Here is a 27,969-nt window from a genome sequence, read left to right on the forward strand (position 1 = left end):
TATTTAAAATAATTCACATTAATTGTATTAAATAATTTTAAAGCAAAAGAGAAAAATATATATATTTTTAACATATTGAGATAATACATCACTTTTCCACTATTAACTTTTCACAGATCCATTGATTAGCAGTTTTGCAAGGTGCTGCCAACAATATGCCACCTGTCATTATGCTACCACAATCACTGCCAGACTTCTCTTGTTGAACATCATTTTCAAATCTACAAGTGAAAGAAAGAACAAATTTGTTATATTATATATATATATATATATATATATATATATATATATATAACTATAAATACATAAGCATATCCTGATGATTTAGCAAATAAAAGTCAATGTAATGACTATTAACATAAAACAATCCATAAGTTTATTCTCTAAAATGGTATTTTTAACTAATATTTGCATTATCCTTTTTTGCTTAACAATTCACATGTATTGAAATCATCTTTTAAGTCCATTTTTCCTAGGCAGCTGCAATAGAAACAAGATGGACCCCAATCATGAAGGAATCCCAGTTTATCTTAAGCGACAATTCATGACATGTTTTTGGATGGTACAGAAAAGGCAGTTTCTGATGGAATTTCACTGGAAGAACATACAAAAACATTAAGAAAGTAATTCATTTTCTATAAATGTGTTGATGGATGTTTTTGATTGATCTGTATAGGAGAGGAAGGTGATAAGTCTAAATAGGTGAGAGTGTCTAAGATAGGAGAATCTGATCCAAAGAATACAATTAAAAATTAGAGATGTTACAGCGCATGTTTTTTAAATCCATGATCAACTTGAGTACTTTGATTATTACATGTATGGTTTGCATGCCATTTTCTGATTGCACCTCCTCATTTACTGCCCCTGTGATCAAAGCAATTACTTAAATGCATCTGCTTTCCAAATATTTGTATTCTATCTCCTCCTGTACTGTAGTTCAAGATCAAGTAGTATTTGTCATTAGAAGCCGGTACTTTCAATGTTCTAATGATGAATACCCATGTTCCTTCAGTAAGATTACGGCAATACTACTTTGGGGAGGTCAAGGCTGAAATCATATGACAAAAACCTGACTGAACATAAAACAAGCAAATAGAAACTGCACATTAAAGTTAATAGAGATTGCGTAGTTCACAAATAACAAAATTCTCGGCAGCTATTTGGTCAACCAATGTAAGCCAAACTGGTATTATGTGACTTTTCAAATTCGGGTTAATAGCAATTGCCCATCTTACCAACTCTAGCATAAGTAGAGTAAATCAGCTTTGGGACAGGATGATACTAAATGCTCTGAACGTCCAAAATTTAAACATAACCCTTCCATTATTCATCTTTTATTCTTTTCTAGGCTAGTATTACTTTTCCCTAGTTCCATAAGCATGGAACCACCTGTTTGTTCTGAGGATACTTTAACTGTTGTAGATTTCGCTGCTTCTTTTTCCTTCCTAATTTAACAGGGTCTTGGTTTTACGGATAAATTTATGACTCCCTCCAGAGTTTCATCTACATCATGACTAGCCATATTACTTTAAACCTCAAGCACATTTTACACTGTCTGTTGCATTCATAGTGAATTACTGATGTTTTATCAAGCTACATAGTGTCTGTTAAAAGTTGTTTTATTGTTGTAATGTGTTATTTATTGCTGCTTTACTGATCAATATCAAGTTTTACTTTCATTAACAACAGCCTGTTCACTTTTATCATGTAGCAAATTTCTTCAGAAAATAAATTAAAAAAAAAAGAAATCTGACAACCAACAGAAGCCTGTTTAGTTTATCAAACCTATTTATTTAGCAAATAGCTACAATGTCCCAATATCTCATCCAGAAAGGTCTTAAACATTGTCAAAGTTTATGCTTCGATTATATGTTTTGGTACTTTGTTCTGGATTCGTACAACTCTTTGCAGCTGGCTTCAGTCTTAAATGCAATTCCCCTTAAATATACAGTATTACACTAATCACATTTATTCAAAGCAACTGTAACACATATTCATGAATATTATTGCTTTAACTTTAATAAGTAAAATAAGGGAATGTCTCACACTCTGTTGTGGAAAGCTGTCCCATCGATCCAATTCCATTTTTCATTCTCCCTTTTCAATCCAACCCAAGTGTGACCCATAATGTGATTCAATATGAAATTCTTTAAAGAAAAAAATATTGACAATTTCTACTTAATACATCCTTTTTAATTATGAAACCTTCTCTAAAGTCAGCTCTTACATTGTACACAACACTGCCTGGATTGGCACTCCTTTCCTCTTATTGTGAATGGAATAAGTGGTTTAGAAAATTGATGGATGGATAAATGGGAATATTTTCTGTAGGATCCAAGTTGATACAACTACACTAAATGAAGAAATTCTGAAGTCTGTCCGCAGAACATAGTACTGTTTTAGGATGAGTTGCAAAATATGTTGCCAATCTCAAACAAAAATATATATTACAAGTGTTACAAAATTTAATAAGTGTGATGCTTCTAATATTCTACTATGCAGAAGAGGAGTTAAAGAAGGAAGATGGATTTTTTAAAGGTGTTGGGGAAAATGTGCATGAGGTTATGATTGCCATAAATCTGATTATTCCCCTCATGTGTGTTGTGCCTGCTACCAATGTCTTTTAAACAGGGCTGAAGTTCACAAGAACCAACTGAAGAAACACATTTGTGCATTGACTGTAGACTATAGTTTACCTTCCTCTTAATTGCACTGTAGAAGTAGGCAAAAGGAACATCACACTGTTAACAGCTGATTTCTCCATAAGCAATAAATAAAAATATATAACATTAAATTGGGCCATTTTCTGTAAATATTTTTCTCTCTAGTGTCTCTGGTGTTATTTGCAATATAGAACATGTGTGGAATATTGACCTGTTTCTTACAAATGGAGCAACATTACTTACTGTTTCACTTCTTTTTTTAAATTCTAAACTTAGCCTACAAATGTATTTCTAACACTTTTTAAATATTTCCACTTAGTAAATGATATGGATATTTGTAAAATAAACATACACTAACTATTAAAGAACAAATTGTTTATATATCCTACAAAAGGTTCCATAGTGAACAAAATATCTTGAAAAATAAAATAGAGAAGAGCTATACCATGTCCTCGGTTTTCTTAATCATAGTGAGGTTTGAACTTTGCATCTTGCAAAAGCTGTCTGCAAAATCCCATCCTTTTTTGTTTGTTTCAAAATAATATGATTTTCCATTGTGATCCAGCCATTGTTGTTTTTTAGTACTCTCTGTAAATTAAAAACAGCATATAAGTAAATTAAGTGTTAAAGATATACCTAAAAAACAAGAAATAGTTATAAAATATATCATTGTGTTGCTCTCAAGTTGTATGCAAAAAAACATATATAGCATTTTTACATTTTATATTAAAGTGAGTATATTCACAGAATATTAAATATATATTTTAAAATGCTTCAGAATACAAGGTGACCCGCCAATGTCGTCACACTCCTCTCCCGTGCTATTTATGTATTTGTCTACCACTAGCATAGCTGTCATGTTACTCTGTGCACATTATGAATACATTACATTATGAACCCTTTTCTGGCACATCCGCATGCAGGTTTTCAAAGGCCTCAAATAAAATCAATTGTTTCACAAAGGTTTTTGCTTATTACATCCTTTTTTTAATGAAGGTTTGCTTCAGCTGGACAATTTTAATGCTTTCAGAAACACTGTATACAGGTACTGGATAGCACAAAGCTGCTGTCAGAATTTTTGTGTTTATTTAATTATCTTGTTAATAATATAGACAAATAATCCTAAAATGTTTGTTTAGCAGAGCTGAAAAACTGTATCATATTTCCCTGGAATGGGAGGCACACTGGTACCTGCCTGACAGTAGAACTCTCTCACAGTAAGGCGACCAGTGTTTCAGGTACTCTCTGTGGAGTTTGCATATTTTTCCCATGTCTGTGTGGGCTTCCTCCTGGTGCCCCAGTTTCCTGCCATAAAGACATGAAGGTTAGGTGGATTGGTGGTGCTAAATTGGCCATAGTGTGTATGTGAGTGTGTTCCCCTGACATGGACTGGTGCCCTGTCCAGGGGATTTTTCTGCATTGGGCCCTTTGCTTGCTGGGATAGGCTACAGCCCCTGAGGCTTAAAAAATTAAAGGATCTAATCAATATATTTTACAATAAACATTTAAATTGTCTTGTCTTGTCAGATTGTCTTGCCTCTTTTTTCATTTACTCTATTTATCTTTATTCATTTATTAATTTATGTATTTACTTATTTTTACTAGCTTAAAAGACAGTTTTACTTTGCTGACCTAGCTCTCTTTCTCATGGGTGGGGGTTTTTGTAAAACTTGACTTATTTGTATGGAATGTTATTTGATTTTAATAAAATCCAAAAAAAAAAATCTAACAAAAATCCTGACTAGCAGAAGATGTATCTAACAGTGAATTTAGACCGTTGTTAAGAAAAAAAATCAAAACATTTAGATTTGAGTATACGTTCACATATGGGTGTGGCAGAAAAGTAATGAGACTGATTTTTTATTTACCAAAGTTTTTATTTTTTTCAAACATCAATGTTATCCCCTTCAAAGTAGTTCCCTTGGGCAGCTACACACCGATGGAGACGTTGTTCCCACTGTTGGTAGCAGCGCTGGAAGTCTTCAACCGGTATGGTCTTCAGCATGTCCGTTACACTCTTTTGGATGTTTTCTAAAGTCCCGAAATGATGTCCTTTGAGGACATTTTTCAGTTTAGGAAAAAGGAAAAAGTCACACGGACTGAGGTCAGGTAAATAAGGGGGCTGGGGAACCATAGGAATGCCTTTTGAGGTCAAAAATTCTGTTATAGAGAGGGCAGTTTTTCGGCACAATTTTGGCACAGACCTTTTACATGTGCAAATGTTCAGTCAAAATTTGATGAACGGTAAATCTGTTCAAATTTAATTGTTCACTCAACATTCTTAATGTTAAACGACGGTCTGATCTCAAAAGAGTGTTCACACGTTCGATGTCTTCATTGGTTTTCGAAGTTGAAGTCCTCCCTGAACGGTGTTCACAACCAAAAACAGAACTTCGCTAATAGCAGTCACAAAAATCACGTAGTTAACGGAAGGAGTTGAAACTCGCACTGAGCCATGGGAGGTGCTCTATCAAGGACAACAGCGCAGCGTTGCTAGATCGCTTGCAGTGTTGTCAGTCTCATTACTTTTCTGCCACACCTCGTATATATATATATAAAATGTAAAGGGACAATAAGCATGTCAATATATTCGATCACGCTATTACTTAAACAAAATGACTACCAAACATATTGGTAGTATGAACATTCTATTCTGTAGCATTAATAATGGCAGACATGTTTTGTTTTTTTGATTATTAAAATTGAACTGAATTGAGTACAATACAGATCAGTAAAGCACAGAGTACTACTACTAATACTTCCATTGCATGTTGTGGCATGATACATAGCATCAGGATGCATTATACGTAGATCTTCATCCCATCTGTTGGGTTGTCTGGAACATTACCTGGATAAAATGCCAATATTCCAACTGGGATATTACTGGGAATGGTTTCATAAGATAGAAGATGAAGGTTCTCTGAAAACCTACAGAGCCACAATGGGGCATTGCAGCCATGAGTTTATCTCTAGGCTCTGTCTCCTTATGAGGCAATGGCACCTTGGGCTGCCATGGAGTCTCTTGGCATGAAGCTGCAATTTCAGGATGACCCGGAAGTGCTTCTCAGGAATCTGCATGAAGCACCAGTAGTATGATAATGATAATTGGAGTGTCACAAATTGATTCAAGTTTTTAAAGAATTTCTTTTTCTATGCTGTATATGCGCTATCAGATAGGTGCGCTGATAGTTTTGAAAGTACATAAAACACAAATGATTATTAAAGAGGGCTGTACATTTTTCAGTACACAGCCCCTCCGGAAATTTGCTGCCAATGAGCACATGCCAAATGTAGGTAAAGATCACCATCAATTTGTAAATGAAACTGTGGTAGTGTGAATGTAGCCTTAATTTAATTCAGGATCTCAAGGTTTCCTAGCCTTTTCCATTACCATTGGGTTCCAGTCAGAAAGCAAACATGGATGATGAACCAGTTTTTTTAAAAAGACATGTCTTAAAACAGGGAAACACTAAACTTGCAACCTTTTACTGTATATCAAGCAGTAAACATTTAAAGTATATTACACAGTAGTTTTAAATGTGTGTTATTATCAGAGAAGAAACCTGCAGAAAAATGTTGTAATTTAGATGTTAAACAGCACTTTCTGGATTTCTTACATTTTTTCAGTTTTTCAATGTTCAAAATATTTGTGTTTTTTAAAAAATGAACCTAAAGAAATATTTTGCAATTTAATCCTTTTAACATTACAATGGTTTGGTAGCATTTCTGTTTTTATTTGACTTTTGGCACTACAAGAAAAATATACAATGAATTATTTCATTTAAAAAATAAAAAAAAATTATTTACTGAGTTCTGTTTTGTGTTAATTATTTCACACTGTGCTAAGACATAATGATTATTAGTTGCTATAAAAAATATCAAATTTGAATTTCAACAAGTAAGGCAAAAGTTTACTTGCACTTGTCTGCTCAGCCACAAAATCCCTGCTATGAGTGTTCTGTGTTGAACTGGTTGTTTGGGTTTCTTTATCTAAAACAAATGCATTATTAAATTTAATTTACATGTACTTATTTAATAATTTTGTTATACAATATATTATCTTAGATTATTAGTAGCTTCCAAAAATAACACAAAAGCTAAGATGAGCAACTGTTCAAGTGGAAAGGATGAATAGTGAAGCTTTTGCATCAAGAGCAGATACTGTAGGTTTAAAAAGAATGAGAAGTATTTAGGAAAAAACCTGAATATATGCTTAAATCTGATCATACTCGAAGGCAAAGTACAATATTAAAGTCATGTTTGTAACGGAAATTTCAGCTATTAAATTTGAACATTTCATCAACTATGGAGTAGAGGGTCACAATCAATTGTAGTTGAGATGTATGAGTTTACATTACATGATTCATATAATTAAGATATGCCTTCAAAGCCCCCATTCAGCAGATACAGTTCCTCAAGAAGGACAATGGGCATTTTCGCAAAATAATTCAAATATTTGTAACATCTAGCTATATGATGTCCCAAAAGAAATTAATCCTAAAACAGCCATTTTATTTGGTAATGTTTAGGTACAATAAAAGTGCGGATTTTCAGATACTGTGTTGTACTGTGTTTCACTGTAATTTTATTAATATGTTTGTGGTTTGCCATGGGTTCACAACACAAGCTATCACATTTAGTATATTTGCAACATGGTAACAGGAAGTGGTCAACTATGAACCTGTGATGCCAAACTCAGAAGCAGCTCCATGCAGCTTGAACTAATAGGCAAACTCTCATATTGATGTGAGCAGGGACAGCTACTAAGCACTTCAAGTGAGGTGTCCCTGGTGATGTCAGCTGAGCTCTCTATGACTAGGCCTTCACCTTTTTGCACAGTTTGAAATGTTTTTATATAAAATAAGCAATGAAGCATAAATATTTATATATACTTTAATAGTCTTGATTTTTCCAATAACACACATTTTCAGTTTAAGTTCCTAGTCATATACAAATTCAAGATAACGAGAACACAGAGAAGTTCATGAACAATAAATAGAATTAGAGAGACTAGCTTCATTTTAATAAACACAAATAATCTCAGCATCATTTTTTATGGCTATGGAATCTAGGTTCTATTAGTTTATTATGAAAAACATATGTGGCATGTACTACAGTAAATCTGTTAGTACACAAAAAAGCTTCTTTGAGCAACACTACTCATTTATATATTCTACAGCAGTGCTTCCCAGACTCAGTCCTATTGACCCACTGTGGCTGCAGGTTTTTGTTCCAATCACCTTCTGTTTTTAATTGGACTCCTGGGCTAATTAAGTGAACTGATATTTACCAGATTCTGTGTTTTGAGAACAATATAGAAATTAGAAAGCTAAGTTTGGTAAAAACATTTTATTAAAATGTAGTAAGCAGTTATATAGGAATAATGTATTTTTGTTCTTTTTAACAAAATTTTCTTTTTGATTTTCATTCTACTTTTCCAGGTATTTTTATTGTTTAATTAATCCATTATTTACTAATTAGTGGGTCTGACGCTAAAGTACTTGCACCCTTTGATTATTCAGTGTTGTTTGCCAGCGTGTCTGCTCTGCTCGTTTTTGTCATTATTAAGATACAACAAAGAGGGAAAACTGTACAGAGAAAGAGCAAAATATTATGAAATCAACAAAAGAGAGTTAAACATTTAAATCTACAGCAAAAGCAGAAATATTTGTATTTCTAAATGGCTTATAAATGTAAAGATCATGCTACTGTGCTTTTCTGAATGTCAAATAAAAGAAAAATAATATCAGCTAATTAAATGAGCTCAGTGTTACCAGGTGTTGACACTGATTAGGAAGTTGGTTGGAACAAAAAGCTGCAGCCACATGGGTCCCCAGGACTGAGTTTGGGAAACAATGGGTTACAGTATTAGGTAAAATTCATGAATTTTTTGAAGCTCCTTGTTTTAACAACACTGAACATGACTCAGACTCCAGGCATGAATGGAATGGCAAACCTTTTGCAGGATAGATGCGCTCAGACACAAATTAGCTTTATACACATATCATGTGGAACTGGAGAGGAAAACTATATGGACATGGAGAAAATGTGCAAAGTCTATAAACACTTGTGTGTGAGCTGGGGTTGGAACCTGGGGCTGAGGATCTATCTATAAAATATCAGCACCGATTACTATGTCAACTCATTGTAAACTGTAATGTCAAAACCTGCAACTTTGACAGATCAGAAAACAATAACTTTTAAATGAGAAAATATATACAAATACTCACAATCACTTGTATTTTGTGCAAAGCCTAGGGAATCTGTAAAGTCAATTATTAAACAGAGCATTTATAATCCATCCATCCATTTTCCAACCCGCTGAATCCGAATACAGGGTCACGGGGGTCTGCTGGAGCCAATCCCAGCCAACACAGGGCACAAGGCAGGAACCAATCCTGGGCAGGGTGCCAACCCACCGCAGGACACACACACAAACACACCCACACACCAAGTACACACTAGGGCCAATTTTCGAATCGCCAATCCACCTAACTGGCATGTCTTTGGATTGTGGGAGGAAACCGGAGCACCCGGAGGAAACCCACGCAGACACGGGGAGAACATGCAAACTCCACGCAGGGAGGACCCGGGAAGCGAACCCGGGTCTCCTAACTGCAAGGCAGCAGCGCTACCACTGCGCCACCGTGCCGCAGCATTTATAATTTGAAAAAAAAAATGTATGTAACTGGTATTTAACATTTAAGCATTTCATAGAGCAAGCAAGTATACAGTAACACATATGAATTGTATCCTTTCATTTCCTGAAACCACTTATTGCAGTTTGGGGTTGCAGAGATTCGCAGCCTACACTAACCATACCAGGTAGGTATAAGATGGGATAATATTCACTGAGGAAGATATAGTTTTGCAAAGTGTAACATTGTTGGATATAAGCCTTTTATGAGGCCATGAAAACACCATGCGGTGTTATACTGTTTTTATATTGTGGATCAGATGATGGCAGCACCTTGTTGAAAAAAATGGTGTTGAATTGTCAGCTCAGTCTTTTATGCCAAATGTTTGTCTGGATGTTAGTGCTAGAGGTAAGGCTGGAGGGGATGAGCATCATTGGTTGTTAAGGATAAACCTGATCTCAGATGTAACATGCAAACATATCTATCTCTTTTTGCAAGTTAAAGTAGGGCAGAATGTGAAAATGGTCATTGAGGTATGTAAAAATTAAATACAAAGATCAAAGTAGATTTTAAATGTATTAAAGTAGTTAAATTATTTTGCTAAAACATCTTCACTTAATATTGAATAAAGTTATTTCATGTAGACATATCCTTCTCAGTGAACTCCATCAGAAACAATGCAGGACTAGGAATAATTTACAGTACTTTGATAAAATGTCAATTTACTTTATCTGTCTTCTAGGCTAGTGAAGCATACAAAGCACAAAATTAAGTGAAAAAAAAAGACGTAATATTTAAATAATTATTATAATCCATGAAGGCTGTGCGACATTTTGGGTATAGTGTTAGATTATAACCCTAAATACCAGTTTAGTTCCTGCTTTGGACGACTGCATTACTTAAATGCTCCAAAAATGAAAAATATTTATACAGAAAATGCATGCTGATACTGCATTCACCATAGGGCAAAGGCATCAGCCAAATATACAATCATGGCTAAAAATACAAAAGCAAAAAAAAAGATTTCATGAGTCATTTCTTTCAATATAACCTAAATATAAATTTAAATGTGAAAAGTGTTACAAAAAACATACTGATTATTTTGTTATTACTTAATGACATATGTGTTCTGTACTAACATGCAATACAGTAATATAAGACTGACATCAGTATATACAGTAGCAGAAATCAGCAAAGTGATAAAATTATCATTACACATTTTGTCAGACATCTTATGATAAAGTGTATTATTGTTAAGTGTATATTATTGTTATTATATAATGTTATCATTATTGTATAAATATTTGGTGGCTGTAGAAACCAAGGAAAAATGCACATGTATGTCAAATATGGTGGTGCAAATGTCCTCACATTAATAGATAAAACTACTTTCAGCTTTAAGTTTCAGTTTAAGCAATTTTATTTGTGTGCTTCTGAGAATTAATAAAATGTAAATTACATGATCTTCTCATACTCACTAGACAATGGGTAGTGAGCATTAGTGGTATATCTATTGTGAACTGGGACCCGGACACACACAGACAGACATCATAAGTTCACCACACACCCTTTATTTTCAATATTTACACAAATAGTGCTCACGTGCACAAACCCCAGTGCCTCCAGCACCGTTCCCCCAAATGTCCAGGCCTCACAGTCTCTGTGCCTTTCTCTTGGCCGCCACCCGTCCTATCTCCAGCTCTGTCCTCTTCCACCCGACATCCACTTCTGACTGGAGGGAGGCGGCCCCTTAAATGGGAACCCGGATGGGCTCCAGCTGCTTCCCGTCAATCAGTCCTAGCCACACTCCAGTGTGGCGGAAGTGCCGGCTGCGCAACCGGAAGCCATCAGGGTGTCCCCTGTCGTCTTCCCCCCAGCACTTCCTGGGGTGGCGGAAGTGCTGGGCTCCAGGGTTCCTCAGGCACCTGGGCGCCACCTGGCGGCCCCCAATATAACCAGGGCGATCACCCCCTTGCAGTCTGGAGGAGGCACAAGCCCTCCTCTGGTCCTCCTGGGCGTCCTGGCCGGGGACCACACGGGATATTCCGGCATCGGAGCGCCGCCTGGCGGTGGCCACGGGTCCCTACAGGGCTGGGCTTCCAAGCCCTGTACCTGAGGCCACTGACATAACCAGGACGGACGCCCCCTCGCGGTCTGGAGGAGGCACAAGCCCACACTATGTACAAATAAACTTTAGTGTAAGTGTCAGCCTTCATCATTAAATATATTAATACAGTATGTTGTTATTTTAAACCTGGTTGTATTAGTAGAAGAGTCACAGGGAGTCAAGAAATGGCAACAACTAGCAGAATCAAACACAAGGCAGGAACCCACCATGAATTGGACATCGCCCAATTACAGTACGCAGTCACCCATAACAGGTCTGCTTATAGTTGGAAATTATTAATCATACACATCTTTAATATGAAGTGAGACAATCCTGCTACCCATCGCTACAAGTGCAGTTTTTTTTTTATTGAATCTGTTGTTACATTTGCTTTTTAGTGCTGGTTTGGAAACCTCAGCATTAAGAATATAAAGCATTTTTTAACAACATTATAAAAATTAGAAGCAAAATGACTGGTTTACCTCTGGCGCTGTACCACAAGCAAGTCAGAAAGAAGGCTATTTCTGTGCTGTTTCCCTTTCTTATTTAGATTCACGTCCATGCCACAAGCTGTATCAAATACTCCAAAATGAACTGCATATCATTTACAAATTTAAGGCACTTGATTATAATCATTCTGTAACAATATAATGGTGCATGGAATGGTCAAACTATTCCAAATAGCATAGCTGCCTGAGCTTTGTTACTCTTAGTGCACCACTAAGCGTATTTTCACCTGTTTATTGTATTTATGTGGTATCACAGCTTGCACAGGTTTTGTTGAGAGCGCAGAGGATTACAGCTTACAACAGAGGATACAGCTTCCAGCCCCAGAGGACATTTACTGCATTCATAAACTTTCTAGATGTGTTTATTTTCTTTATTCTCTGACTGTAGCATCATGACAAATTTTTAGTGTCAAGTGTTACTCATAAGACTTAATGTATGTAGTGTGAACACGAATTTTAAAAGTACAATGGGATAATAATCAGAAAATCATCTTTATAAGAATTTTAACATACTTGACTGGTAATTAATCTTTTTAGAGATAATCAGAAACTAATGTCTGAAAACAAAAACAGGGTCTTGTAGTTTGTATATTACAATCACGTAAAGAATGACACAAGATGCGTTTTACTAGACAAGACTAAAGATATACCAACACCACATGGTTACACACATCTGTTCATTCAAAGAAAAATTGCAACTAAAGTTAAATAACTGGCACATGCCACAAAACAACAAAGTAATTACTGAGACTAAGGCAAGACAACATACAGCCTACCATGATTAAGCATCACCTCACAATTCTTTACTTCTCAGTAGTGTTATGCCTAATGCTCTGGCTATCATTTGAAAGTTCCTTTACCCAGAAAATGCAATATACTATTTATGATATGACTTTGCATGGATACATAATGAAAAAAAATTATATTTTTTGTTGAACCACGTGACATGCTCCTGAGTAATCTTGCTAGTAATTAAGAGAGAAAGACTCAAAACAAAAGAAAAACAATATACTGTATGATGAAAACAACCCTAACAGTCTGTAAGCTTGCTTGAAAAAGGAACTGGAGAAAAGCCATATAAGAAATTTTAAAATTTTGCTTTGCTCATTTAACTCTCTGTCGTCAGAGTGAGTACATTACTACTGTAAAGGAGCTCTTAGTAAACACAAGAAACACCATATTGCTAATAAGTAAATAAGAAGAAGTAGCACAATGGATTAGTGTTGAAAAGATCTAAAGGACTCGCACTATCTTAAAATAATTAGAAACCTGGGGCCTCATGGATAAAGCCGTGCGTAGAATTCACACTATAACATGACGTAAGCACAAAAGAGGAAATGTACTTATGCACAAAAAAATCCAGATGCATAAATTTGTGCTTTTGCCAACTTCCACGTTATTCCGCTACATCAAGGGTGCCCACACTTTTTCGGCTTACGAGCTACTTTTAAAATGACCAGGTTGAAATGATCTACCTACATTAAAAATGCTATATATACAGGTGCTGGTCATAAAATTAGAATATCATGACAAAGTTGATTTATTTCAGTAATTCCATTCAAAAAGTGAAACTTGTATATTAGATTAATTCATTACACACAGACTGATGTATTTCAAATGTTTATTTCTTTTAATTTTTGACAACTAATGAAAGTCAATTAAGACCAAGGCAAAAAAAGGATTTTTAGAAATGTTGGCCAACTGAAAGGTTGTATATATGTATATATATATATACTGAGTATACTTTATACATAAAATATATGTTGTCGCACCTTGCATAACTGAATAACCTTTATGGCACACTAACAATTCAATAAATTTATCATCATTACAATATTTGGATTTAATAATCTTCATGTGGGAAAAGGCTGACTCGCATAAATAAGTAGAGCCGAATAATGCAGGCAAGGAGCTTTTGAATTCAGCCGAGGTGAAAAATTATGCCTGTCCAATTAACTGCGATTTTAGTTCCCTCTCCTTTCTCTTTCTCAGATTGCTTTTCGGAAGGACGTCAGTTTCATAGTTTTTATGAACAGTTTGAAAATGCCGTTCCACATTTTCCTTCTTTGGAATAGCAATGATATATTGACAGATCAGACAAATGCACTTCAATTGTGACATTGTGAGAGAAAAAAATCCTCTTCCAATTCCACATCCAGCCCATACCCTCCCCAAACATTTTTTTTTAAATCCCTTCTTTAGTCGATATAAATTGGAAGACTAACTAGATCAGAGCTGGAGTTTTGCAGTAGCTCGCACATTTGAACGTGCGTGCGGGATAACCAGTGTGTTATAGAGAAGAGATCTCAGACTGGCCGCACTGTATGTCAATCAAGTGGCAAATGCCATAGGGAGGATATATGATAAACTAACGTTTAAAAAAAAACATGTTTGAATGCAACGTGATCTGCCTGCACTACCTTCGCGCCTGGTGTCCTGACCGATTTCCTCCTAGAATTACACCTCTTTGAATATGCAAATCAATATAAATAAATATATATATATATATATATACCAAGTGGAGACAAGGAAAAACATACTATTTGTTGGTTTAAACAGTTGCATAAACAACAAAAGGAAGTTGATCGAGTGACATAGCGTGTCGGAGAAGCTAGAAAGCTCAAGTTCACAAAGTTGTACAATGCCCGAAATAAAAAAAAGTTGTCACATATCAAAGTCGCCATGAAAAGGTGAGTTGTAGCCCACTGTCTGAGTGTCATATGAAAGCTTATTAGGGTACAGAGAAAAAAAAGGCACACAGTGGGGAAAAAGCACGAAATGTCAACTTTAATCTCAAAATTTCCACTTTAATCACATAGTTTATTTTGTCATTAAAGTAGAACATCATAAAGTTCATCTTAAAATCATCTAATTTGCTACTTTCCCAAATCCCATAGTAATTAAATTAGCACATTAAATGCTTTGTTTTGTATTTGATCTTCTATGTGTGTGAATCACTACGTGCTTCTGGGCTTTCTCTTCCTCCGACAGGACACAGAATCCATTACATTTGTAATATTACAGCTCTCAGAATAATTAAAATACTAAGAAGTATATGTGATATCATTTTCATGATGATAGGAGTTAAAGTATATTATTAAACATGGGAACACGGTGGCGCAGTGATTGTTCATGTCTCACGCAAGATGCTTGCTGCGCCATGCGCGACCGTCAATGAAATACTTTATTGCAGCAGTACTGTCTCTTTCAAAGTACTAACCACCAATTCCCGTCCTTACTTTTCTTTCTCCGAATACTCAATCGCCACACAATCAGCTCTGTAATAGATGTTAAGCCATCTGTAAGCTTAGAACGCAGATTCTTCAAAACTTTTAAGGAACATTAAAATATCTTCGTAATCTTTAATTATTCTATCTGTCTATCCTTCCAGTGTCGCGCTAGCCACAGGAAGAATACAGCATGAGGCAGGAACAATCCGTGAATGAAGTTCCAGCTTCTGGCTAGCACTGCAGCACTGTGTAGTTAAAGTTAAGGTTTTACCTGTATAATATAATAAACATATTTTGCTGCATTTCATCTTAAAAATGATATCGTCATCATATGTAAATACATGCTTTATAAAGTGGCTCAGGTTATGCAATATTATAACTGTTTCGCAAGTTTACATTGAGGTGATTGTACTTATAAGTGCAGACAGTTCTACAAGGAGCACTTGATAGACTGATGGAGTGCGTTTAGAGTTCTTGTGATGAAACTGTTTCTTAACTGCGAGGTCAGTACAGGAAAGACTATGAAGCGTTTGTTGGATGAGAGCAGTTCAAATAGTGAATGGCTGAGGCAGCGTGTGCTTGATGCTGTATACCGATAAGTCTCTTTCCGATAAGCTGCTGTACAGCTGTGATTCACACTCAGAGACAGTGATATAAATGCTCAGAGTGGTGCAGTGAGAGTAATATGGAAAATGATGATCTGATGTGGCAACCCCTAACACGAGCAGCTGAAAGAAGAAGAAGAAGAAAGTGCAGTGAGAGTAACAATGCTAAAACAGTTATGATATTTGGAATAGTTTGACCATTCTGTGGACCATTATGTTGTTACAGGTTAATTACAATCAGATGCATTAAACTAATAAGCAATATGCGGTTAATTTCAGTGTATTTATAAAGCCGCATCAGGGATGTGGATCTGAAAAAGAAAGATAAACCACACAGGAACAGTAGCACTATTTGATGCTAGGTGCCGCCAGTCTGCAAAACCGAGTGGAGAACTTGCGTATGACAGGGCTACCGTGGAAATGTGCGTGGCTTTACGCCAAGTTTAGCTTTTATACATCGTGATTTGAACGTGAAAATATTCTTATGCAACATTTCTGTGCGTATGCACCGTTTATACATGAGGCCCCTGATGATCTTACTGCATTCCTGTCCCCTGTTTTATACGAAAAATGGCAATCATATCTTCACATGACCATGCAGGCACCATCACCTAATTTCCTTCAGGTAACAGAGGAACAGGTTTATGTACATATATATATGTGAGTTTATGTATATGTATACGTCACACATGAGTGTTGGAGGATCTCCTTACGGGCTCTGTTTAGATATGTAATAACCTGCCAGGATGAGAGGGGACACTGTTGCTAATATTGTCTTCTGCTTCTCTCCCTGCAGCACTGAGAAACCATCCAGTGAGGACACCCTTTTTTTGTTTTTATTTTATATTATTCATTTTATACTTTTCTTTTTCTATTATTCATGTCTTTTGAGTACTGAGAAAAAGAGAAAATGGAATTAAAATATATCTAATAACAGTGTTACACAGAAACACCAAACAGTCTCACACTCATGTAAGTTTTAAAAGCTTCAACATACAATGGCTGAAGAAAAGCTTGCAAATAGATAGATAGATAGATAGATAGATAGATAGATAGATAGATAGATAGATAGATAGATAGATACTACTCACAGTTATGTGTCATTTGCTCTTGGTAGTTGGGAGCTTTACAATGAAACAGTAAATAGAATATTAATAATTTGTTACAAAATGTATGTTATAAATAACAAGTTATAATTAAAAATAATATACTTAAAAATATTTACTAGACATAATGAATACAGAGAATCAGACATTTTCAGCATCAAAATTGGATTAGTTGAAATACATTAATGTTTGCATAATTAACTTAATTTGAGGAGCTTAATGAGTACAGATGATAAATGAAAATAAAAGAAAATGACTTAATTTACAAGTCAACCAGGGACAGAATTGGATAACCCTGGTCTAGATGCTTGGGGAACTAAGCAGTAAGGGAGTACCCCATTGTTCTGCCACAAGAAAGAATAAGTTTCAGGTCACAGAGATAAAGGAGGAAGGGCTTAGGAGAAGAATGTGAGTCAAATAAACAAAGTAAATTTCAAAACCATGAAGACAGTAAATCGATCAACTAAACCAAAATGCATGTCAAAATCTGAAGTCAAAAGAAACAAAGCACAAAAGTCAGATGACAGGAAAGCATACAGCATTCCTATATACAGTACAGTAAAGCTTTGCAGTTGGGATTTTATGTGCACAATTTCCTGAATTGCGCCCCTTAGTAATATTTCATTGTGATATGGCAATGGGACCAACACATGTCAGTAACAGGAAAAAGAAAATGGAAAATCAAAACAAAAAAAATAATATAATTATACAAAATATACAATGAAAATAATATCTTTGAATTCTCTAAGGTTAAAACCTCCACACAAATACCTATTACCTGTAGAGAAAATGTATTTAAGCTATAAAAAATTATTAACATTTGGCTAATCATATTATTTATGTAGCAAGTGAATAAGTTCTTGTATATGTTGCTGTATGGAGAGTGGTGATGTGTTGATTACCAATGTGCAAATAAGAATTTCAGTACTGTGTACCATGTAATTACCGTGTTTGTGTGTGCATGTGTGTGTATAGTATGATCATAGTTAGCTCCAACTCCACAGGGCAACCATGTTTAAAGTATGCATCATTTATTATTTGTACTGTAAATGTAAACCATCATAAAAGTAACCAACTACATTTGTTAGCGTTTAACTCCTTATACTGCTATAAGGGTTGTAATGAAAGAAATTCAGCTTAAGCTGTGATTACATTTTAAAAGAATTTACAGCAAGTATACTCTCATTATTGGAGATACTGTTCAAACTCCCTGTATTGGGAGAGTCTTGGCTGGTTATACAAATTTCAGGGAAATGTGAAACCTGCTATTCTGAAAGAATATTAATTAAACTAAAAAATGTTAATGCTATGAAAGAAAACATTGTGAATCAACTTTGGCAAACTGACATAGACTGTACAATTCCACTCACTACCATAGATCAGAGAATTACAGCCTTTATGATGCAGTCCAAGAAAAAACACAAAGATCTAATACTTTCTTCCAAGAATAGCTTTATAAATTGTATGGCACCTTTGTTTAAAATTCATCTCAAGAAAAATAAAACAAAAATCTGTAAATCTAATTTATGTTTTTAGGAAAGAAGGTAACAGTTATTTTTGGGGGAACCAAAAATTTGTCACAAATGCTCTGATGTGTTTCATTGCACATGCCTTTTCTTAAAGCTACACACATTTTTCATTCCAGTCTCAACCACATCTTTTTCCACCTTTCTGCTAAAAGTTACTAATAAAACATGCATATTCTGTGCTCATTTCGTCTCCACTTCCAAAATCATAATTAAATGAAGTTACTGTGATGTTCAGCCTAGTTGGGTGCTGGTTTGTTAGGCGTTTGCCTCTGCTACATATTATGAACAGGCTAATGCAGGGTTTTAGGGACAGCAGGTGCTTCTGGCTGTAGCTTTAAGATGGTATCCCTGATGGATCTAAGGTAATTACAATGGAATCATTACAGCTGCTGAAAGTATTTATGGGAGGCTTTTTAAAAAAGCTCCTTCAGTCTGAAAAACAATATTGCAGTTATGAGCTCATTGTGGGCAACTGTGGTAGGCACACCACAGGTCTGAAGGGACACTCATCTGTTCAGAGAGGCAAATTGGGGTATGGATTATTTACTATATTCTTTTGTATTTTGTGTGTTGACCATTCTTTGTATACTTTATTTTTACAATAAAACCCCTCCCTACAAAATCCTACTCGAGTCTTCAGTCCCATTTGTATTTTCGGGGATCACTTGTTTAACACCGGCAGTAGCAAAACAAAATTAAAGCTGCTAAGAGTGATATTGCTTTTCTTTCAAATTAGAGTTAGAATTAGTGTATAAAATGTAGTGGACTACATTATCATCAACTTATAAACAATTATTTCAAGATGGCTTCTTTCTAGTGGTAACCTGTTTTTGAGTCTCTTCTTTGTGTATCTTTTGTAGCAGCTGAATACTATTTTTTCTGATTATTCTGTCACTTTTTGTGTGCAAATACTGTATATACACATTTTTTATAGAAAGGAACAGTTGATTTTGTTGGTGATGTCCTTTGGAGAAAAAACATTTATTCCCAGAATTAAAAAGTACACAGGAGTGAATCATATACTGTAGGATGGAAAAAGAGATTCAGTATAAACCTTAACATCTGTCCATTGTCATGGGGAATAGATGATCACTGGTAAATTAGATGAAGGAGCTTAGAGTACTGATGAGTAATCAGAGAGTGTATTGTGACTGTGGCTTCCTCTCCTTTATAGGAAGAGTGGTTATTCCCAAATTGATCATAACAGTTAAAGACAAAGGTCTGGAAGAGAGCTTTATGAATAGAGAAAGAGATCTTGCTGCTTTTGTGAACAGCATATAGTGTAATTATGGTCATATTGGAAAATTGATTCTGCTTGCAATGGGCTACTAGCAATAAAATAAAAAAATGATCAGGAGGCAAAACATTAACCAAGAAAATAAAGTGAGGATCGGAACCAGGAAGTCAGAGAATCAGACAACGTTGAACCCAAAGCATAGTCCATAGTTAAAACACACTGCCTAAACTTCTAAACCAGGAAAGTATTTATAGAAGTTTTGAAATGAGTTTTTTTTTTTTACAGTTTATATCTACTGTCTTGGATAGAGATGATGCACATAACTAATATATTTGGCTCTGGTACATATTATGAACAGGCTAATGTAGGGTTAGAGGGACAGCAAAAATGGTGGTACCCATAAAACTAACAGAGCAGTGGAACAAATATTCAATATCATTAAATACATATAAATGACAAAAATCACTACAGAATTTGAATTCTCCAATAAGTTAATATTGAAAAAAACAATGAAAAAAATTAAAATGACTTAATAACATTCAAGCAAATGAGGCTCTTACAAGACTATTATGACTGTTCTGCGAATGATTTAATTTAATTATGTACTTCTTTTCTAATAATAAAGTTGGATCACTAGTCACCGAAATGCTACTTGAAAGAAAAAAGGCAGTCTTTACGACAGCAGACGAGAAGGAATTAAACTGTGTCCAAAGATGAAGGAGAAGATTAGGGGCAGCAAAAATACTTAAAAAAAGGGGCGAGGGCAAATTGCAAAGACTAATGTGAGAAATGTGTGGGTTACTGGCTATAGACAGCCAATGGATGACCAAGAGTAGGGAATCTAAGGAAGGGTAATGAGAGAAAAATATTTCTTCAAATGTTTAAGATCATCTTTAAAATCTCTGGAACAGCTGTTCTGACCATACCTCTATTCAATCATCCATGCTGTCCAAGTGCTATATACCCCTATTACCCCTTGTTAAAGCAATTATTTCTCACCCTACCAAACAAGACTTTTGCCCGCTGTGATTCCTTTACTCAGCAATTCCTTCTCTTTACAATTAGTACATATAATCAAGAATAGGAATCTGCATGCCTACTGACCAGGTCAAGAAAGAGTTGAGAAGAATTTATATTGCCAAGGCCTGAGAAACTATCAATCATAAGTTGCTCAAGGTTCAGTATGACTCTCAGCATGAAAATAGTCTTGCTAATGTGAAATATATTATGCCTAATTTCTGAATAAAGGAAAGACAGAAAGAATGTAATAACTATAGGAAAGAAGTCTTAAAATCTCACATTATGGAAACCATGAGAAAGGGTCTGTGTTCTGCCTTGGAGAATAGCTGTTTGTTATTCAAAGGAATGTTAACATAACTTTATGAATATTCATGTAAATAGTTGTAAGGAAGTGGAAATAGAATTACAGGAAGTCAATAATTAAACAGCAAGCTTCACGAATAATCGTTTGTTAGTTCCATCGATGCAAAGCCTGTAAGTATTATTTTAAGTTAATTGGATAAATATATCAAAAAATTGTATTGTTTATTTTAAATTGGTAATTATTTGTAATTTGCTTATTTTCAGTTTCACCCTAATTTCATAAAATCAAAATAAAATTGGAGCAAGGCACTAACTCCTGAGTCTATTAATCTTTTGTGAAGTAGAGTTTGGCTACTGTTTAGTTTCTGATTCAAACACCAAAGATAAGAACAGTACAGCCTGAGTTCAGCTCCCTTAGACATTGAGTGCGAGTAGCTCTCCATGCAGCTTGCCAAACAGGCACACTTAACATGGGCAGCACTAAAACAGACCACTAAGTGGAGTTTTTGTTTTTACTCTCTGTGTAATTTTTACTGAAGATATATACAGTATATTGTAATGATTTTTAAAATATTTTTCATTTTTATTTTCACATTTTTTATATAATATAATTTGTATGTCATTTACAATATGTTTTCCTTAGTTGGCATGTTCATACATAATCTACAATATTTTTCGTATTACAGTAATTTATAGCTGAGACAGTGCTTAGTGAAATGTTCTATACAAAAATAAAATAGGTTGAAAATTGCATTAGTCAGTTTTTGATTTTGCAGTGCCTTTTGAAAATTAAGTAAAACAGTTTCAGATCATTTTTAATTATATTTGAATTTCTGCTCTTGCAAAAATGACTGGTTAAAACTGAAAAACATGCAGAATAAAATACATAAAAAATTATTGATGCTATCAGAAACCCAGATCTTTGAATACAGTGCAGGTTAACTAACACATGACTGCAAGTCATCACTGAAAAAAGGCTTAAAACTAGTAATTCCTCTCAAAACAATAATAGCTGAAGCAAAAATAAACTGCAGGCAGTTTAACAAGATACTGTACTGAGCATATTCACCGAAATGTACCTAATTATGTGTACATCTCGCCTGGCTTACTGTGATATTGTACTGTGCATATCAGTTGATATAAACAAAGCTAAATTCCCCGTACTTTAGGGGTTATGTAAAGGGGTTGTTCTAGCGGCATTTGACTTTATATAGATTTTCATTATATTTAATGCATTCTAATTTGTACAAACTATTACAGAAGGTTGCTCTTAATTTTAGCATTCTTATCATGTCAAATTGAGAACATTTCTAGTGTATATTTATTATATTAATATTGTGTATATTTAAGAAATATTCATAATTTTCAAGACATATGTAGAGAAAATACGGTACCTATTAAATTATGAACAAATTGAATTTTAAATAAATAATTTTAAATAAAGTTAATAATGAAGAGACAAATATCAAATTGCATACTTACATATTATTAGCTTATATTCAATTACTCTGTAGACTGATAAGATGCATCCAGAAAGAAACACTGCCATGACTGTCAATTTTTTATGGCTGCAACATCGAAGTCCTGAAAAAATAAATAAATAAGGTTATTATTTAAAATGTGTCAATACTTCTTTTATAGAATTTTATAATTTCATGCAAAGTTAAAAAGCTGTAAAGTGAAAACATCAGAAAATGCACAGGTGTATGCAGAATTGAATAGTGGCTAAGATTGCACAGATTGGCAAGGATTCTGCTCATTACTGTAGAACAACTTTCAACTGTTCAATTGTTATTTAGATTGTGACTACACCTTCTCCGGACCATGACGGGGCAACCACCCTGGTGGCCATGGAGACCACAGGAAAGTGAGCATGGAAGCTAAACCCTAAAGGGGCCCGTGGTCACCGCCAGGGGGCGCCCAGATGCCTGGAGAACCCTGGTCCTCAGCACTTCCGCCAAACGCGGAAGTGCTGGGGGGACAAAGACCAAGGACACCCGGAGTGCTCGAGGGTGCACAGCCGGCACTTCCACCACACCAGTGAGTGCTGGCAGAAGTTCATCGGGAGGTGCCTGGAGCACGTCCGGATGAAGATAAAAGGGGCCGCCTCCCTCCATTTGATAGCTGGAGTCGGGATTTTTTATTCCTCTTCAGCTGGAGGGCACATCTTCCCCGTACATCCCCCAGCCACAACACAGTCCCAAACACCAGTACAGCACCAGTAAAACACAAACACTCTTCTCTGGCACCACCATTCCTCCCTCACAACCTTGTCTTCCTCCACCCGACTCTGGCCGATGAGTGGTGATTGCTGGCTCCCTTTTATAGGTCACCTGGAAGTGCTCCAGGTGTTTGATCACCAAGATCTGTTGTGGCACTTCCAGGTGTGATGAAGCTGTTGTCCACATGGGCTCAGGAGTCCCAAACACAGCACCCCCTGGTGGTACCTGTGGGACCCAACAGGGCTGCCCCCAACTCCAATTCCCAGGGAGCCCTGTGGGAAACTGAGGCACTACACCAGGTCAGGGGGGCGGCCATCTAGCGTCCAGGGGAGGTATTGCACTGTCCAGGGCTGCTACCCCTGAATACAGTGTGCAGGGGCGTCCCGACTGGGCATGGACACCAGGCGCCTGTCACACTGTTTACTATCTACATGTGACAGAAAGCCGCTTTACGGATCCTATGAGATCGATGTGCGCGCTTCAATGTTTGATGAATGGTTCGACGTGGTGAAGCAAAATGCTGATATACACATGCAATCGTGGTGCTTTTATATTCAAGCATCACATATTCCTGATCGCAATGACACGATACATTTTAAAAGTCTCACATATCATCTTTTGTGCCGTCGTTTTTTTGCAACTTCACAACAGCAACATTATGCACAGTGGTGTGTTTGAGCCACAGAGAAAAAAAATTAAGGACATGGTGAAAACGTGTATTTTGTGATTAAAGTGAAAATTTCGGCTTTAATCTTGAAATGTCCACTTTAACCTCGTAGTTTATTTTATCATTAAAGCAGACCGTCGTAAACATCATCCCAGTTTTTAATCGCTACGAGCTTCTTGGACCTAACAGCAGCGGCAAGCAGTAATAGATCACCACACAGAACACATTAAACGTATGATATTACAACTCTCTGCAAATTTAGAATCTTTACATTTATACCTGATGTCACTTTCATGATGAAATGCAATAAAGTATGTATGTTACACTTTACAGATAAATTAACTTCATTTACACACATGGGGGGTGACACGGTGGGGGAGCGGTAGCACTGCTGTCTCGCAGGAAGTCATGTCACTGGTATTTCCTGCTTGGAGTTTACATGTTTTCCTGCTGGGTTTCCACACTGTGCTCTGGTTTCCTTCCAAAGACATGCAGATTTGGGGATTTAGTGCCACTAAAATGACTCCAGTTTATGTGTGTGCTTGTATTCACCTTACAATAAGCTGAGACCCCGCCCAGGGATTGTTTCTGCCTCGTGCCTAATGCTTGCTGGAATGGACACATCCCTGGATTGATAGATTTAATCATTAAACATCCTTTTCAGAGTTATTGCGGTAAGGTGTCATCAAAATTTAATAGGTGTTCCAGGCAATTCACAACACAGAGAAGCCGAACCTGTTCTCACTGTGATAATATTTTGCACTGCCACCGGCTGGATTCCCCCAGATTTACGTAAAGTACAAGCGCAAGTATAAACAGTCAAATGCTAGCATAGCAGGAGCGTCCACTGCAGCCTGCGTCGCATTATGTTAATTATATACCCGGCCTTAGAGTTCAACATCAGTGCTATTCTTAGTGTCCCTCTATTTGCAAATCGAAACTGTACTCTCACATCACTCTATATTGACAGCTTAACCTATAATTTGTCAGTTCATCGTATTCATTTGCAGTATATGTAGCTTTTACCATTACCTAATGCTGCTATATTTCTCTTCATTGCAGTGCATCCTGCTTTATAGCTTTATACTGTTGTTGTGCATTTTTTTCATATTACGTTTTGATACTTGCTGTTTCACATCTCTGAAGTATACACTCAATCGATTTTCTGATGCATGTTTGTATTTGCTCCATTATTATTGAACCTTTTATTTTGTATGTTGCTGTTTTGTTTCGATTGTGAATTGGCTGTAATGGTACATGCTTTTCATGATAATACATAAAATAAAGATTGACTGTTTTTTAATTTACTAATTAATAAGCAGAGTATGTGATATGTTGAAGCATGGCTGTTTCTAAACTCCAGAGCTTGAACAATGTACAGTAAACACATTTTAATTATGTCCCTATTAAGTTCAAACTGAACTTTCTATATAAGTGGTGCAGAGGTAGCGCTGCTGCCTTGCAGTAAGGAGATCATGGGTTCATGTCCTAAGTCCTCCCTTCGTGAAGAGCGCTTTGAGTAGTGAGGAAAGTGCTATATTATTAACTTGAAAATAGAAATTTGATTTATTTGTTTATGTATATATGGCATGCTACATTGAGACTGACTAATAATAGAGTGATTTCTTGTATCATACTGTGATAAGAATCTGAAGTGCTCCTTTTGTACATGTTTTTCTTTTGATATATTCTACATGTCTAGTGGGTTGAGCTGCTGCCTCAAGTCTACATGTTTTCCTCCCACATTTCAAAAACATTCTTTAAGGTGATTCTAAATTGGTCTTGTACGACTGTGGGTGTGTGCGTCTGTGTTAGTGAGCACCCAGTGTACTGGTGCCCCCTTCCACAGTTGTTTTCTGCCATGCATCTTATGCTCCTGGAATTCATGATGTGCCTCTACACTCTATATTGAATGGAATGTTATGTTGTTGTTATTTTAAACCTGACTTGAGCAAACCCTCATTTGCAACACATTTTTATTTTTTTCTTATAACTGTGTGACAAGTTGAGTTAAGTTTTAAATGAATACAATTTAATTGTATTATTAAAAATAAGCATAAACATCTTAAAATGACATGTATAAAGCTAATTTAATGAGTTTTATGTTTGTATGAAATGTTCTCAGTGACCAAACAGAAACTGTATCTGCATATTTTGTTAAACTATACCCAAATCAAATATATTATTCATTTTAATCGTTTTTACGCTTGTTAGTAATTATATTTATGTTGAACCCTTGGGAAGGGAGATGGATGAATATGTTTCTAAAGGCACTATGATGTAGGAATGAAGCTGGACAGTTTAACATCTGTGGCAGAGCGATGGGCGCTGAGCAGGCTCCTGTCAATCATGGAGAATCCACTGCATCCACTGAACAGTGTCATCTCCAGGCAGAGGAGCAACTTCAGTGACAGACTGCTGTCACTGTCCTGCTCCACTGACAGACTGAGGAGATCGTTTCTCCCCCACACTATGCAACTCTTCAATTCCACTTGGGAGGGGTAAACACTAACATTGTTCAAAGTTATTGTCTGTTTTACCTGCATTTTTATTACTCTTTAGTTTAATTTTTTTTTTTTTTTTTGTATCAGTATGCTGCTGCTGGATTATGTGAATTTTCCCTTGGGATTAATAAAGTATCTATCTATCTATCTATCTATCTATCTATCTATCTATCTATCTATCTATCTATCTATCTATCTATCTATCTATCTAGTTGTGTAGAAAAGATGATATTTGTTAGCTATGTTTTATTGTTAAAAAAGTAACACGCTTTCACTAATCATTATAGGATTTTGCAGTTAGTGTACCTTGGAACCTGTTTGAGCTTCAGTTACTCAAAATGTAAGTTAAAAGTTGTTTTATAGTTTAATAGAGATAAAGTGCTTTAAAATGATATGCATTGTTGAAGATCACTCAAAAACACAAAACTAAACTATCTCTTAAGCAATTGAAATAAACCAATGTTTTTAATGTCCCGGATCTGCATTTACACATTAAGTTGTAGTATAATGCAGGGGTTTTAAAATATTGTAATATGTGACATTATGGCTGTTCACTCATTTCATGAAGTGAAAGCAATCTAAATAAGTATGAGATTACTTTTCTTATGTATTATAAGCCAAATATGCATACCTTGTTGCTGCCTTCTTGCATTATGACCTTGTTGTATATCACAGTCAATGTCCTCCAAGTGCATTTTCATAGCATAAGATCTTAAAGAAAAGTAACCAATAAAGTAACCAGCATGTATCATCTGCAGAAGCACACTGCTTAAAAACATAATTTGCTTGATTAAATTACAAAATGACCACTTAAATATGAATTACTTTTAAAAAGTAACACACCCTCATGGGTTAAACAAAAAAACAGAAAAATAATATTCCAAAAGTACCAATGACATCTATTATCAAAAATTATAAATATATCACAGTATTAGCATTTAGTCATTGTACGTCTAAATTTTCAGTTTTAGTTGATCAGTGGCACAAATTCCATCAGGTATAGAAAGCCAGTCCATAACAGGACCCTCATACAAGATTAAATTACAGTCAACAATAAACTTAACAGGCACATCTTTGGCATGAAGAATGGTGTTAGAGTGACCAAACAAAACCTAAAAATAAAAAATCATGCAAAATTAAGAGAAAGTGAACAGGACACAAATCAGACTGGAGTTGTAAGGCAGCAGTGAACTAATAATATACAGATATGTCCACACAGCTCTATCATATGAGTTACATGAACAAATCACACATAATCTTGAAAGAAAGAACTGGTAACGAAAGTAAGATCTAATGTAAAAAATCTTTTTATATGTGAAAAGACTAGTTTGCAATGGATTACGATCAGGAGACAAATATTCATTAATTGTTCATGAAAAAACATAGCTGGCATTTTTATACTATAAGTAAATATATTATGTAAGATAAAATAACCTGCCAGGTATGAAGGATAAACAAACTAATAAAAAAATATTCTCTACCAATGTATTTGATTTTAATTAAATAAAGTGAAAACAAAATTAGAAATATACTTTTTGAATAAAATTACAATTGTACACTCACCAAGTCTCGAAAAGAATCAGGGAAGACCCAGTAATGAGATGACTTCCTGCTATTTGATGTATTTTG

At 35.4% G+C, this 27,969-nt stretch overlaps 1 protein-coding gene across 2 annotated transcripts; it reads right to left on the minus strand.

The window, feature by feature from the left end:
• On the minus strand, positions 1–27,941 carry LOC120534996 (C-type lectin domain family 10 member A-like). 2 transcript variants are annotated; one of them, XM_039762502.1, is made up of 8 exons: positions 27,904–27,941; positions 26,972–27,051; positions 22,430–22,531; positions 16,844–16,876; positions 6,579–6,653; positions 3,109–3,251; positions 2,047–2,147; positions 1–221 (listed from the first exon to the last, which is right to left on the minus strand). In XM_039762502.1, exons 2-8 carry the CDS (start codon positions 27,039–27,041, stop codon positions 89–91), a joined length of 657 nt encoding a protein of 218 aa, XP_039618436.1. In that variant the 5' UTR covers positions 27,042–27,051; positions 27,904–27,941; the 3' UTR covers positions 1–88. The 2 variants fall into 2 exon arrangements, with proteins under 2 accessions (XP_039618436.1, XP_039618437.1); XM_039762503.1 differs by lacking the exon at positions 16,844–16,876.
• Positions 27,942–27,969: the final 28 nt, after the last annotated feature.

This window comes from Polypterus senegalus, chromosome 9, assembly GCF_016835505.1.
Source record: "Polypterus senegalus isolate Bchr_013 chromosome 9, ASM1683550v1, whole genome shotgun sequence".
NCBI classification, from domain to species: Eukaryota; Metazoa; Chordata; class Cladistia; order Polypteriformes; family Polypteridae; genus Polypterus; species Polypterus senegalus.